Source organism: Drosophila erecta, unplaced genomic scaffold (assembly GCF_003286155.1).
Source record: "Drosophila erecta strain 14021-0224.00,06,07 unplaced genomic scaffold, DereRS2 tig00000092-arrow-pilon, whole genome shotgun sequence".
NCBI classification, from domain to species: domain Eukaryota; kingdom Metazoa; phylum Arthropoda; class Insecta; order Diptera; family Drosophilidae; genus Drosophila; species Drosophila erecta.
The window spans coordinates 16,205,656-16,217,903 of record NW_020825207.1 but is presented as its reverse complement, the minus strand read 5'-3'; the positions used below and the strand labels follow the sequence as shown (position 1 = coordinate 16,217,903).

The 12,248-nt window shown below is 42.5% G+C and overlaps 2 protein-coding genes and 1 long non-coding RNA gene across 4 annotated transcripts; 2 read left to right on the top strand and 1 right to left on the bottom strand.

Moving 5' to 3' along the window:
* Positions 1-1,216: 1,216 nt before the first annotated feature.
* Positions 1,217-2,070, top strand: LOC6549255 (cytochrome b5). The gene has a single exon (XM_001974391.3). It carries the CDS (start codon positions 1,426-1,428, stop codon positions 1,837-1,839), a length of 414 nt encoding a protein of 137 aa, XP_001974427.1. The 5' UTR covers positions 1,217-1,425; the 3' UTR covers positions 1,840-2,070.
* Positions 2,071-2,194: 124 nt separating this feature from the next.
* On the bottom strand, positions 2,195-4,331 carry LOC6549256 (class E basic helix-loop-helix protein 22). 2 transcript variants are annotated; one of them, XM_026980650.1, is made up of 3 exons: positions 3,888-4,331; positions 2,676-3,274; positions 2,195-2,615 (listed from the first exon to the last, which is right to left on the bottom strand). In XM_026980650.1, the coding sequence occupies exons 2-3, from the start codon at positions 3,245-3,247 to the stop codon at positions 2,489-2,491; spliced, it is 699 nt and encodes a 232-aa protein (XP_026836451.1). In that variant the 5' UTR covers positions 3,248-3,274; positions 3,888-4,331; the 3' UTR covers positions 2,195-2,488. The 2 variants fall into 2 exon arrangements, with proteins under 2 accessions (XP_026836451.1, XP_001974428.1); XM_001974392.3 differs by having other exon boundaries at positions 3,985-4,329.
* Positions 4,332-6,588: 2,257 nt separating this feature from the next.
* On the top strand, positions 6,589-9,191 carry LOC113564277. The gene is made up of 2 exons (XR_003407868.1): positions 6,589-6,907; positions 8,623-9,191. It is a non-coding gene; the product is annotated as an uncharacterized LOC113564277 (long non-coding RNA).
* Positions 9,192-12,248: the final 3,057 nt, after the last annotated feature.

The window sequence follows — 12,248 nt, the reverse complement described above, 5'->3', positions numbered from 1 at the left end:
ATTAGATTATGCCTTTTAGTAGCAAAGTTAATCTCAGGCTAATGCTCAAAGATATTTAATATGGCTATATCTAGTATCTATATAGCTCTCTGTAAACCTCAAAGTCAAAGTCAAGTGGGTTAGCCCAGTTAAAGAGCTCATTCAGCTACGACTTTGAATATTTTTGCGGTTTTAAGTTATTATTTAACGTGATGATGCTGATCTTAACACTGATATTCTCGCATATTAGATTACCAAATACCACACATCAAACTTGAACTGAATTGAAAATAATAAATGAATAATACCAATCGAATCGTGACGCCTTAAAGTTATTTTTTAGAACTGTTTTCTTGTTGTTCTTTTTCTTTGAATAATATTTATGTACTGCGTAATTTGAACTATTTCCTTAGCTCTGCAATATTTTCTTTTTATAAATACAATGTACTGAATTAGTGAACTGCGTTCTGTCTGGAATTCAATAAATGGGAAATAGTCTGAATATTTTCATCAGACCTTTTGTTTCGTAACAATTATTGATTAAACGTACTCGCTCCATGTCAAATAAAAATCTTTCCCGTGGTTCAAATAGTTCAAAAGCGTGGCATAATTTTCAAATCCATTTCAATTTCAAGTTCAAAGTTGTAGTGAGCGATAATACCGAAGTCATTATCTCTGTTCCCATTAGGCGACTTTAAGAACTTAATACAAGCGTCACAGTCTTGACACGAATTGTGTTTTTTGGCGGGTTAAAACGAATTTAAATATTCAAATCGAATAACAGCAGGCTATTAACCCAAAATGTATTTTGGTTGCCTTAATGACTGGCGATCAAACGGTTCGAGTAGACGCAATTGATTCGCCCGATGCACGTTTGACTTGCGCCAATAAATCAAATGTAATGCTGATAAGCGCGTTGAATGCCTCCCTTTTAATAATTACTGGCCCATTAAATTCATAAGGTAGGTAGTAATTAGCTCAGTGAGCAACCCGCTTCCAAGAGAAATATATATAAATTATGCTCGTCTCTACGAGCATATTTCGAAATTGACTCACATGCGTTTACATAGTTGCACAATCTCCCAATCCCAGTGCAACGCCTAGCCCACCCATGAATGTGATTGCAAACAAGTTTTATGTGCATATATAGTATAGAAACCGATCTGTAAGAGCCTCGTTTCTCTGGACCCGAAGTCTTATCAGCGTGCTCGATTGATCGACTCACGTGTTGTCATTTATAAAACGATTACAATCTAAGGCATGAATGACACTCCAGTACCGGTGGCTGAGCATGAAAGACACTCAAGACCCCAAGTAAAACTGGAACTGAAACCGGCCACGCAGAACTCAACTTGAATCGCCTCCCGGCTGTCTGAAGTGATCGGGCTGCATTACAAATCGTTGTGTCAGATATAGGTAAAAGTGAAAGTAATTCGCACTTACAACATGTCATCTGCGTTGACCAACCTCTTGCAATCGCTGAGGATTGTGCCCTTGGGCCATGGAAAGGCCAGTAGCCAGGTGGTCGTTGTGCCGAGCAAAAAGGAACGGCCAAAGATGGAGGATCTGCCGGAGATCACGTTGGAGGAGGTGGCCCAGCACGATAGCTTCGACGACTGCTGGGTGGTAATCTACGACAGAGTCTACGATGTGACGCACTTTCTGAGGGATCATCCCGGCGGCGACGACGTCATTATGGATCACGCAGGACGGGATGCCACCATCGCCTTCCATGGCACTGGCCACTCTGGGGATGCCGTCGAACTGATGAAGGACTTCTTGATCGGCCAACTTCCCACCAAGCAGCACATTTTTCGCACTGGCAAAAACAAGGTTTTGTCCCTGGGCATACCGGAATAATATAAAGCCAGCCGATTTTGCACCGATCGCCTTCGCCGCCGTCCTCCATGTCGTATATGTCGTATATATTTTTAGAGTATTCATCGACTAGTTTTATAGATGCAATCAGCTTATTGCGAATTCCGCCAAACGGCTTTCGCTTAATCATCAAAAACCATACAGCCAACTATGCATGTTATATACTTTTGCTAAGCCTTGAAACGGATCTAAGATTAAATTATTTTTATTGTGCGTGTGCTCTTTGATGTTTGCCACTTGCTGATTATAACAGTTGGTTGGGTTCGGCTTCTTTGAGTGTTTGAAACAAATTCTTCGCTGACAGTTATCAGTGCAGTTGGCAAAAAGAGGTTTCCAATTTATTCGGAGTCTGTTTCTGCGACGTACTCTCTACTTCAATAATACTTTATTCGTTAATATTCAGCTTACACATATGGGCTGACAATAGGTAAATGCATAAATAAGAAATGCTTATGACAAAAATAAATATCACTGAACAGATTTTCACTTGGCTGCTCTGTAAAGAGGCTCCTTATCAACCTTCTTTCGTCTGACTAGTACACGATTATTTGGCATTTTCATTTTCTTTCCCATTGACTTAAAAGTATTGCTCATTAATGGATTGCTTATCAGTTGAACCCTGGCTTATTATTTAACTGCTGCTGGTCGGTGGTTCGTTGTGAGGTCCTTGAAGGAGGGCCTGCAATTTGGCAGCCGCCGGAAAGGCGCCCAAATCAAGTGGCGCTGCTCCCGTGGTGCTTTGTATGTAGGCCAGTAGTCTAAAAGCATAAATATATCTGTTAATAATTCTGATTGAGCATAGCAATGTATTGTGTTACCTTCTCAACTCCTCGAGCGCGTTTTGCTGCATCAGTATGTAGTTCTTAGCCAGCAGCAAGGTGGCTATTTTCGACAGCTTTCGCACGGAAGGTGAATGGGCATAGGGAATCACGCTTCTCAGCTCATCGAGGGCATCATTCAAATCGTGCATCCTGCGTCGTTCCCGGGCGTTTATGTTCAGCCTCACCGTCTTTCCTTGGCGGTTTTTCTGCTTGCCACTGCTGGAGCCACTTCCGCTGGCTCCACCACTGGACACGGCCACCGTGGTGGTGCCACCACTGATGGCAATGGCTGCGATGGCGGCGGCCGTGGGACTCAGTGGCTTCTCCGGAGCACTGGGACCAGGCTTGTTCTCATCCGTCGGTGGCTGCTGGGACATGCCCATTCCCTGGGCATAGAAGCCACCCAGACCCACCGATCCAAGTGGAGTCCGACGGCCGGGCACGCTCTGTGGTGGACTGGCGGTGGGTGCTGGATGCTGGCCACCTAGCATATTGGCGGTGGGCGGTATTGGCATGTGCCCGTGGTTGGGGAGACCGGGAAACCCAAAGGCCAGATTCGAGGGATCCATTTATATTATTTTAGGTAGCTTTTCCAGCTGTGAAAAAAAAGGTTGAAGGGATGTGTAATCTTTTAGAGTAGTCCTTGCGTCTCAAAATTGTTTTGTTGCAGGGTTGCATAAGGATAATATAAATAGGGGTGGAAATGAACGCTGCTCGGTAGCGCCATCTGGCGGAATTTTATGTACGTATTAAGTTGTCAAAGCTTTTCATAGGTGGAGCGCCTATTTTGTATATAAAAAGACAATAGTTAAATACATTTTAAAAGCATCTTAGGGAATTCATCAAACTTATTAAAACCGACCACAATTTTAGCCTTTTTTAGATACAACAACATAGTAATCCGTAATCAGATTAAAAAGATAAACTTTTATTTCCTAAAGCCTTTCATAGGTGGCGCTGTGCAGTAGACCAATTTTGAGGGATGTTTCAATACGATGTTCCATGGCGATTACAATTTAAGCGGTTTTAAAATTATTAAAGAGCCCAGCACTTTAGTAAACAATAAACTTTAATATTTAACGTTAATAATGTATTTGGCAATTATTAGCCCAACGAAAGGGATTATCAAATATGCAAGATCGCCGCAGCACTGTATTTAACTTGCAGTTAATTCATGACACACTTAAAGGATTATTCATTTAAATTAACCACAAATCACAAGTTGGCCGATGCACAAAGGGGACGAGGAGCACAGAGCGCGGTAAAAGAAATTGCGGACTTAAACATTTTTGAAAATCGCACGCACCACAAACCAGGCAAAAAATTAAAATGCGGCTGCTGTGTCAGAGGATTCAGATCCTGAATCGCAATCGCAATCGGAATCGATGCGCGAGTGTGAGGTGCCCGGCAACAACAGAGACGACCGCGATTTTGTGGTGGGTTATAGTAGTCGCATAACGATTTTCCGATTTTTCTCCGCTCGCTCTCTCTCTCCCCCTCTCTCTCTCGCTCTCTCGGTTTTCCAAACGCCCCGTCTCTGTCGCTCTGGCAGTCCGACGATTATAAACTTTTTGCCACCGACGCCACCGTCGCCGCTTGGTGTTAATCTCTTTCTGCAGAAGGAATATTATGAGCCACTATATAAAAATGTGGGTCGGGTGTTGACGCCGGTGGTTGACGTTTAGTGGTTGGGCTCGCATAAGGCAGCATCCACACCCATACATACAGCAGGACTATTACCAATACTCACAAAGGTGAATGAGTCACAGTTTCAGCACTCACAAAAATAAATGATTGCTACGCGAAACCACAATATTTTGTAGCATAAATTGAATCGGATTTCGCAAAGTTGATAAATTGGTATTTGCATTTCAAAATGGGATGAAAAAATAAATGAATATATATTACTATGTAATTCATATTATAAATATACATATATATTTACATATTTCAGGTTACATATAAAATATTTCGCTTAACCTGAACTTTTAAATTTGCTTAATAATTATTGACTTTGACCACCCCAAACTTTGTTAAATTGGTGAATATTATTTAGTGCTGGCACATTTTCTCCCGGTGTAAGAAGTTTTTAATGCCTTGCCCTGTCTGTCCGAAAATTCATTTTTCTTGTTGTTCAGGATTTTTATCGCTTCGCTCCTTTTCAACCCTGATGGCCCATCACCACCCCTCGCACCCTGAATCCGCCAGCAGGCCCGCTCCTTTGTCTGTGATTTCAATTTCCATTGAAACTGAATCTAATCACATGCTCACTGCCTGCTGATCCCGGGCCGCCCGGCCGGTCCTGGATTCCTGTCCTAGGGGGTTGAACCTCCTCGTCCAGGGAACAACACGGAGTATGGCCAGAGCCCGTGCATCCTAGCATTTCCCTATATGGCATACAGCATAGCACAGAGGATGCCGCATCTGCATGGCATTCTCTACGTGAGCGCGTTTGTGCGCTTGCGAGTTGCCTGAAAATTATGGTATCGCATTGTTCAAAGCTGGAACAATGCCATAAATGGCACATGCCAAATATTTTCGTTGGCAAAGGCATACGCTGGAGAAAGGCATGGAAAATGATCGGAAGTCCTAGTCAAATCTGGGCCAAATTTGCATTTATTAAATTATATTTATAGTTATTATTATTTATGCAATCTTGTGGTCGGTCCATTATAAAATCGTATCAAATACTACAAGTTCGAAATATACAAAGACTAATTTTCGAACAATACTTACAGAAAGTGTTTTTCCATTGACATGGATTTCAAAATATTTGTTCTGCCCATGTTTGTATTTTTTGGAATGTTTAAAAGTTTGCAATTGCATATGTCAAGCATATTAATTAAAAGACCTTGTCTGAAAAGTCCTTTTTTTTACCGTAGAGTAGAGTAAGTAGGGTAAAAAGGGTATACTAGATTCGTTGAAAAGTATTTAACAGGTAGAACGAAGCGTTTCAGAACCTATAAAGTATATAAATATGTCCGTTTGTTGTCCGTCCGTATAAATGTCGAGATCTCTGGAACTATAAAAGCCAGAAAGTTGTGTATAAAGTTGAAAGTTGAATATAATAGAATTAGATACATACAGGTACATTTCGCTAATTTAATAAGTTATCCATAAAATACGTTATATTGCATACGGTATTGCACATAATTATTATAATAGATTATCCAGAAACGAAGAGCTTAAACTAAGAGGCTCTATTGGCTGGTAAATTCGAAATAACTTTAGGCAGATACTTTGAAGGCATGAGTTCTGCCATAGGTTCCCTAGCTAAGCAGTCGTTTAAATCCAGAGCCAGCATCTCTATCCTCCTGTCAACTGCAATGCCCACTAATGACTCTCCACACTTCAGGCCTCGCAGGACATTTATGTATCAGTGGCGGAGTGTGTGTGTGGAGCTGCCTGCAGTCGTTTAGTCCTTAGAATAAGTCAAACTAGGAGCACGGGCGACAGACCTAATGACTTCGCGCATGATAAATTTAATAATTTGCGCTGGCAACTTTTCCATTTGGCCTTTGTTTGCGCTTCCCTCGTTTCGTAGGGCAAATTTTTGTGTCAGATGTTCGGGGCAGCAGTCACCGTATGCCATTATTTTCAATGAAATCCGGAATCTGGACAGCCCCTCTAGGCAATGCACCATTTGCAGTGTGATTGTGAGAGTTCTTTCGGGTTTCGGGTTCGGGTTCGGGATTGGGATTGGGATTGGGTTTATTTGCAATCGCAGTGGACTCACCCTTGCTGTAATTGTTCTGGGACTAATTCAGTTTATATATGCAGCATTTACATTGCAATTTACGGCGCTTCAGCTAGGGCCAACAAAATCATTTCGACTTTTCAACCCCGAATTTGAAATTTAAATTTTCGGTTTTTTCATTTTATGGCCACATTTTTATCAATCCATATACATATAGATGGGCATTTGTCGCTGGTCCGTATCCGGGTCCCCGGATCCCCGGATCCCAGGTCCGGCAACGGCAATGAGGAATTTCATTATAATTTGCATAATTTATGCGCGACCGTGATTTGCATAATTAAGATTTGTACATTTGTGCATGCCAGTCATCATTAGCTTAGGCTCCGCACTGCGGACCAATTGTAAATGGCTAGATGGCTGGCCCGGGGATTTTTTGGCTCGTACCTCGCGATCCGTCAAGGGGTTGTCATGGGTTAATGGATGACCCTCGAACTTGGCCGCGGGTATGGACATAAGTGCATCTATTCAATATGTGAGTATCTCAACTATTTCAGCTTGGGAAATTATTCAATGCTATTTTAACCAAGACAGTTACCTAATATTTCATAGTGAATATAATGAAAAACTGTTCTCCATGTTAAGGTATCTGCCATTCGAGTTGTGGACAACTTACAGCCCTGACTTTTTCGTCAGCGAAAATTACAATTGCAAAAGCCCAGAAACCCAAACGAAACCCCAATTTAATGTTCGGGTATGCGCAAATTAGACAAAACCATAGAATCCTTGATTCTGTGGGGCTTGGCTCGAACTAACAGCACTCCATGGGGCAATGTGAATCAATCATTAGCATTTTATTGTTGAAAACCCAATTTGGCACATTTATGAAGAGGCATTTGCTGCCCTCCGCACCAGTTTGTCCCCTCTTCGGAGATTCAGTTGATGCCTGGCTATAGGCTTCCTAACCTTATTATCGATGTGCTTTCCTTATATTGGCAATATTTATGGCAGCCCTTGACGGTCCGCCTAATGATTCCCCAGCGTATCGTTTTCAAGGTAGCACTTCCGATCCCCAAGCCACAGACACACAAGAACGCACTCCTGGCAGCGCCATATTTTATTTCGTTACTTTTATTGGCAGACGTCAACGAAATACAAAAAATGTGCCAATTGTACGCTGGGGAAATCGCTGCCGACTTGCGTGCAAAGTAAGATGCGAATGAAGATATATTTATCGCTCATTTCCGGCCTGACAGGCTGGATGCGCTTTTGCCATTCGCCATTCGCCGAAAGTTCTGCCAGCCAGGATAAACTTGGCCCATTTTGGCTAACAAAGGAGAACACAATAAGCATTTGGAAGTCTGTCATTGCTATGTCGCAAAAGAAAAGATTTGGAAAATATATATGTGTGGAAAAATAAGCGAATTAATTCACTTTAATTTTCAAGTTCAATCGTTCGCCTAGTCACAAGTTACACAACTTATGTAGGTGCTGCCGCCTTGAAGGCAAACCCGAAATACTGTGCGGTCTGCTTTGTTTTAATCTAATCCCCGTGAAAGCCATCACACTCTAAATAATTACCGATTTGCACACAAAACGTGCCTCGGAAAAAGGAAACTGTAACGCACAGAATTTGATTTCGCCACTTTGATAGGATTTCTCATCCATTAGCCGAACTGAATGGATTGCGTCGAGCTCTTATTGATTACATCTAATGCCCATCATATGCGCTCTGCGTACCACCAAAAAAGGAAATAAAAAAAGCAGCGAAATAATAATAATTTCAGACAAAGGCGAAGCGTGCAATATTTTATCAAATTATGCGATGTATGCAACTTCCTCTGCAGCGCGAATCCTTAACACCCCGCTGCCCAGCCAGGCGTACTTACAATTTATCAGCATCAAATGGAAACCAAACAGCGAGGGTGAACCTGAACCCAGTTACTTTCCAGAGGGGCTTGGGGTGGTAAGCCAGCTACAAAACAACAATAACAGTGCCGGAGCAATACCAATTCGAATTAAAATGCTGCTGATGCCGATGCCGATGGTGATGGTGATGGTGATGCTGGGGCGGAGGACGAGGACGAGGCTGAGGCGGAGGCTGAGGATTCGGCACCACCCCCAAGGGTGGCAAAGGGGTTGTTTGTCGGTTTCCCTTCGGTTCTTTATACATTTCGATTTTTTCTTCTTTTTTTTTTTTGTTTTGCGCGCGTTGTTGCAAATGGATATGGAATGTTACACAAACAAAAGGGGAGTAGGGTGGCCGTGTGGAAGTCGAAAAAGAAGAGCTCGAATCCAAGCCGAGCACCAAAAGCAGAGCAGGATGGAACAAAAACACAAAAAATTGCAGGCCCGGACCACCACGCACAGGACACAGAAAGGACCACGCAACCGGGACCCGGGCGAAAACAATGGGCACAACTTTGATACGAGCACCGAGGGCAAAGGACGAAGGACGCAGGACGCAGGACGCAGGACGCTGGTCCGTGGGAGGATCAGCAGGAGGAGGCGCAGGCTGGATGGACCCAACAATCCCCAAGTACAGCTCGGTAAATGCCGACTGAGTCACCTCTGGTCTCTGGCCTACACAAATAGAAATCATAAATCAAACTCTTAAAATAACAAGACGAATCTATATTTCGGTGTATATTCTGTATAAAAAACTAGAAACGTTATACAACAAAGCCTCTTAATGGTTAGATAAAGACTAGATAAAATACATAGAATGTAGAATTGATAGAATAACAGATAAATAATTTTGCATATAAATAAATAAAATTGTTTTAGACGTTTCCAAATAAATTATGGCCATATCTGACTAAAATGTATTACAGATTAATGGGAATACTCTGAAAATGCTCTATTTCTAACACATCGAATCGAAGTTCCCTTCGAATTATCAGTTAATTTGATCTGATTAGCTGGCTGTTTTTCAAAGTGTACTAAGTCGATGTTGCTGATGCCCCTCGGTGCGATTTGGGATTATGCGTCGTTCGGCAGCGTGGCACACGCATTTTTGATTATGCCCCTAACCAAGAGGCAGCCATGGCCTGCAATTACAATCGTAGTCCAGGTAACGGCAGAAGCCATTCGATATAGTGAACTACGCCTAGGAGTATGTACACCCCCGGCACAATTTGCAGCACACAGTGCTGGGGAGAGTCAACTTTTGTTCGATTCCGTTCCTGTTGCTGATTTTGATGAATTATGCACTCCCCCGGCTGTTGTCCTGGTTTGCTGGGTGGATGCTCGTCGACTGCGGGATGACAGTCTGCAGCAAATGGCTGGGCCGGCTCTAATGATGTGTCCTTGTTCCTAATGCTTTCAGCACGGCACTGCGATTAGGCCAGACTTCCATTCGGAAGAGGTGTGCAACGCCGGCTGATTTCTGTGCCGAGATATTGAATAATGCACGGCCGGGGGAAATTCGATTCCCAGCTGAATTTCGAGCCGCCTGCTTTCCCATGGGAATATTTTCAAATCAGCTCCTGCCGCTGGGCGAAACGCTCGATTGCACTTGAAACAAAAGCCTGGCTTACACTTGTCATTGAACCTAGAACTAAATTGAACAGTGTAGATTTCGGAAGGCAGACAGCATTTTATTGAATGCTTGAATGCTGTTTAGAAAATATAGCTATTGGTTTTCCTTCCAAGCTGTTATCAGATATCTTTGGCTGTGTTGGTCAGCGCAAAGTCTTCCCCAAATTACTTTTCGAAGCTGGCAGCTTCCAGCTCCGATATCCTTTAATCAGGACATCCTTTAATGGCCAGCGTGCAGCGGAGCGTCGATGTGACAGCGGCTGAGCCAGGGATTCATAACAAATTGTTGCGCTGACGTTGATTAGACGCTCGCTGGACGGCAGCTAGTAACCACCAGAGCTACTCAAACTGACAGGGCAGAGTCGTTACACTGAAAGAAATTGGAAAGATCCAGCGTATTGTCGGGAAGGGAAGTTCAATTAAAAGTTTTCAGGCTAGTAGCAAACATAACGATTACACATTAAACTTACATGAGGCATTAAACTTACACACACAAAAGACCTTAATCGCTGGTTGCTCAAGAATTCGCGTGTTTAAAAGTCAGCATTATTGGGCCAAATTGGATTTATTTGCATTCCCACCTAATAGCCCAGATTGGGCCAACATTTTCAAGAACCTTCATCCGCTCAGTGCAGCAAATCCCCTCGGTTGTGGTCCAGCATCAGTCACATCTCCAATTGAATTGAATGTACGTGTGTTCCTGACGGACGGAGCCGCCTCAAATTTTGTTTAGTTTCGCTATTCTTTGGTGTTTTTTCCTTTTGGCTTGGATGGCGGAGGTGCGGAACACTGTTAATGACTGATTGTGCGTTTCTCGGCGCTTCGCCAAATGGAATTTTGATTGCATCCGCTTACGTGCCGCCTCCCTGGGAGATCATTAAGGGAATCCATCTTGGTCTAGTTAAATGTGTCACGTCAGCAATTATTTGGCCACATGAGGCACACTCCATTTCGTTTGGCACAGAGCGGGGGAAGACATCAAAATAATTTCGGCATAAATGCGCAATTTCTTGGGTTCCATTTTTGCATTTTGGACGATTCTCATTTATTTTATTGTGCAGTCGAGCGCATAAAATGTGCAATAATAAATATAAATGCTGGCTGCCGACCGGCGACGACTTTGTCCGCTCCTCCAATTTCCACTTCCCCATGCCGCTCGGACTTAAAACTTTATGTGCATATAACATTTCGTAGCCAGGAGTCCGGACTTTCGGTCGGTTGGAGAGAGATGGACTTTTGGTCGCTGGCTGGCATCGTTAACATCATCAGTGAAGCAGTCAAATGCTAATAGCTGCCATTTCCTGCAGGTCCGGCATCGGAGAAAAACCGAGAAAAGCGGAGCCGGGAGCGTTCAGGAAAATTATGCGCACAAGCGAAGTTGGGTTCTTCTCGAGGCTGAGCTTCTACTCAGTCTAGTCTTTTTTTATGTACATTCTTCATCTGTATGCTTTTCCCGGTTCACTCAGTTTGTTTGTTGCCTCTCCACTGATTATGCTTTGCAAACTGCAAAAACTGCAAAAAAGAAGTAGTAAAATAGTAGTTGTGGTAGTGGAAAAAATGAACGAGAAAAATAACTGCAAGAGTGGGAGAAAATACTACGAAAATGTTGCATTTCTATTGTAAGTTCCCAACACGCCATTTACATTTTAGAATATGCAGCAAATTAAAACAGGAAGCAACTTTAACGAGGGGCAGAATATTTTAGAATTTCAAGTGCGCTTTAAAATCTGAAGTACCCTTTAAACGGACCTAAGCTGTATCATATTTTTGACAGTTTAAATGTTTCATTTCAATCAAAAACAATGTCGTTTCTTTTTTTAGCTATATTTTGCAGGGTAAAGTCATATGTTGCGCATATTGGTTAAATAGACTTTCACATGCTTGCATCTGTAGATGAGATATAAGAACGACAAAAGATTAACCTCACAGCAGCAATCCATCATTTATACAAAATGTAAGATGATGAGGTTAGGAATAAAAAATGTTAATGAATGTAAAGCTCCGATGCGCAAGTCTCCTCCTTTCGCGCATCCTTGAAGGACCTAGGTCCTTGAAGATCTCCCTTATCTCCTCGGCGGTCTTGGGTCTCATCGTTATTAGAAAAGACTAATAAAGACTAATTATAATATCTCAAACTCCATTGCCAAAATCAACCGCGACAAGAAACACCACTCATAATAATACGAATCTGTTTTTTGTTTGCAACTGATGGATTTAAAGAGCTAAAAAAGCACGCCATGCTAAATATTCTTGTAATAAAGACATTCCACAAATCATTACGACACAACCGCAAAATACGAAAACCCTGTGGAAACTTTTTGACGTTCGAGTAAGAG

Excerpts from the sequence above, each read along its gene's own strand:
- LOC6549255 (XM_001974391.3), top strand. The coding sequence starts at position 1,426 with ATGTCATCTGCGTTGACCAACCTCTTGCAATCGCTGAGGATTGTGCCC.
- LOC6549256 (XM_026980650.1), bottom strand. The coding sequence starts at position 3,247 with ATGGATCCCTCGAATCTGGCCTTTGGGTTTCCCGGTCTCCCCAACCAC. Across the intron at positions 2,616-2,675 it reads GCGCTCGAGGAGTTGAGAAG|ACTACTGGCCTACATACAAA; the intron begins GTAACACAATAC and ends TTATGCTTTTAG.